This window comes from Salvelinus sp. IW2-2015, unplaced genomic scaffold (genome assembly GCF_002910315.2).
Source record: "Salvelinus sp. IW2-2015 unplaced genomic scaffold, ASM291031v2 Un_scaffold1867, whole genome shotgun sequence".
In the NCBI taxonomy this organism is placed as follows: Eukaryota; Metazoa; Chordata; class Actinopteri; order Salmoniformes; family Salmonidae; genus Salvelinus; species Salvelinus sp. IW2-2015.
Window position 1 is genome coordinate 146,985 of NW_019943231.1, and position 2,806 is coordinate 149,790.

General features: G+C 40.5%; 1 protein-coding gene across 1 annotated transcript in view; it reads right to left on the bottom strand.

The window, feature by feature from the left end:
• The window catches only part of LOC112072263 (kinesin-1 heavy chain), a 56,113-nt gene that overhangs the window by 41,411 nt on the left and 11,896 nt on the right, over window positions 1-2,806 (bottom strand). The window contains exons 4-6 of the mRNA XM_024139674.2: window positions 2,592-2,640; window positions 1,755-1,810; window positions 366-453 (exon numbers count right to left, since the gene is read on the bottom strand). Of these exons, the coding sequence (XP_023995442.1) occupies window positions 366-453; window positions 1,755-1,810; window positions 2,592-2,640 (193 nt within the window). The remainder of the gene's footprint in view (window positions 1-365; window positions 454-1,754; window positions 1,811-2,591; window positions 2,641-2,806) is intronic.

The window sequence follows — 2,806 nt, forward strand, 5'->3', positions numbered from 1 at the left end:
AGCACTGATCAATTAAAATATTAATACTGTGACTTCTGGAGCTGTGCTCATTCATGTCTGAGACAAGACAACAGGTCTGGGATCAGCACTGATCAGGCAGGTAGAATAATAATACACAAATAGAGACTGGTTGTGTCTGAAAAGGCACCCTATTCCCTTCATCGACCAGAGCCCTCAAAAGTAGTGCACTATAAAGGGAATAGGGCCCTGGTCAAAAGTAGTGCACTATAAAGGGAATAGGGCCCTGGGCCCTGGTCAAAAGTAGTGCATTATAAAGGGAATAGGGCCCTGGGCCCTGGTCAAAAGTAGTGCATTATAAAGGGAATAGGGTGCCATATGGGATGGACCTTAGGGCGGACTCTTACTTGTAACTGCTACATGTCTGTTAGATTTGCCTTCATCAATGGTGTCCATGACTTCCTCTGGGCTGCAGACAAATCTCTCAGTGCATCCCTGTGGACAAAGAAAACCTGTGACGACACTGGACCATCTTATCAACTCTTAATGTAATCACAAAAAGAAATGGCTTTAAGCAGTCACTTTTATCCAAAGAGAGTTAGAGTGATATAAATGGCTTTAAACAGTCACTTTTATCCAAAGAGAGAGTGATAGAAATGGCTATAAGCAGTCACTTTTATCCAATGAGAGTTAGGGTGATATAAATGGCTTTAAGCAGTCACTTTTATCCAAAGAGAGCTGGAGTGATATAAATGGCTTTAAGCAGTCACTTTTATCCAAAAGAAGCTGAGTGATATAAAATGGCTTTAAGCATCACTTTTTATCAAGAGCGTTAGGTGGAAATAAATGGCTATATCGAGCAGTCACTTTTATCAATGAGAGTAGCGGTGAATAAATGGCTTTAAGCAGTCACTTTTTCAAAGAAGCTGGAGTATATAATGGCTTTAAGCAGTCACTTTATCATGATGAGAGAGTTAGGTGAATGGCTTAAGCAGTCACTTTTCTTAAACGAGAGTTGAGTGAATAAAATGGGCTTTAAGCAGTTACTTTTTATCAAGAGAGCTGGAGTGATATAATGTTTAAGCGTCACTTTTATCCAGAAGATTTAAGAGTGTTAAATGGCTTTAGCAGTCACTTTATCCAAAGAGAGCTGGATGATAATAAATGGCTTTAAGCTCATTTTTCCAGAGAGAGTTAGAGTGAGTATAAATGGCTTTAGCCAAGTCATTTTATCCAAAGAGAGTTGGAAGTGATATATAATGGGCTTTAAGATGATTCACTTTTATCAGAGAGAGTTAGAGTGTATACAGGCTTTAAGCAGTCACTTTATCCAAAGAGAGTGGAGTGATATGAAATCGTTTAAGCAGTCACATTTTACTCAAAGAGACTGGAGTGAATTATGGCTTTAAGGATTCACTTTTATCCAGAGAGAGTTAGAGTGATAAATGGATTTAAGCAGTCACTTTTATCGCAGAAGAGTGGAGTGTATAATGGCTTTAAGAGTCCTTTATCAAGAGGAGCTGGAGTGATATAAATGGCTTTAAGCAGTCACTTTTATCCAGAGAGAGTTAGAGTGATATAAATGGCTTTAAGCAGTCACTTTTATCCAAAGAGAGATGGAGTGGTGCATGCATACAGTTGAGTAGCTTCAGAGCCTGTCTTTTCATAGGGAATCGCTACATTGTCTATGTCAGGTGACACCATGTTTTATGTCATTAGGTGGCTGCAGTCTTAACAGTTTATTGGGTGAGTAACTAAGTGAGGACGTTTAGCTCATTTCTGGATGAAAGACTCACCTTGACATAGGGAACTCTGTTTTTGTCTTCATGCACTGACAGGTTGGTCTTTGACACTGGAGAGAAGGAAACATGTAACATAGTCAAGACTCTAGACCAGGGGTGTCAAAGTCATTCCACAGAGGGCTGAGTGTCTGCGGGTTTTCCTTCCTCCCTTGTACTTGATTGCTGAATTAAGGACACTAATTAGTAAGGAACTCCCCTCACATGGTTGTCTAGATCTTAACTGAAGGGGGAAAAACTCAAACCTGCAGACACTAGTCCCTCAATGGAATGACTTAGACACTCCTACTGTAGACCTACTGTAGATAGTTCTGGAGCCAAGGCAGAAAGCCCGTCTTCTGCTGTTAAATGGAGATTGAACTAGCCATTTAAGTATCATTGCGTGTGTGTGAAGAAACCTCATGCTCAAACTGGGTGAGGAAAATGTATTTAAGGACCGATACAAATACACCATGTTTACAGAGCACAATGCAGACGTTCTTTCTCTTCAGTCCAAACATGAACAGGCCATTCATTCTAGTATCAGTAAACACATTTCCATCTGATGTCCTGAACACCACCATCCACCCTTTTCCTGTTTCAACAGGCAACATTTCATCAATCAGCTCCTTTTAACAGACAGCGATGTAAACTAGCCAATTATAAACACCAGCATGGCCACAAGCCAGGAGGAGAGGCACGCTATATATGACGTGTCCTAAATGGCACCTTATTCCCTATGTAGTGCACTAGTTTTAACCAGGGCCCATAGGGCTATGGTCTAAAGTAGTGCACTACGTAGGTAATAGGCCGCCATTTAGGACACACACTGTGTTCACTCTGCCTAATACTTACTATCCAACAGGTCCCGAATCTTGTCCAAGTAAATTTCATAATATGAAACCTGGAAAATAAGAGGAGTGTCTCATTAGAAAGTATCCACAGAGACAAATCAACAGGTTTTAAAACCCTGTCGACTAAAGTGATTCTACTAAATGTCTTTCAACCAGCTACTGTAAAGCAATTCAACTCTGTCGTAGTAGAGCTCTAGCCAGTAGCTACCTTGATGT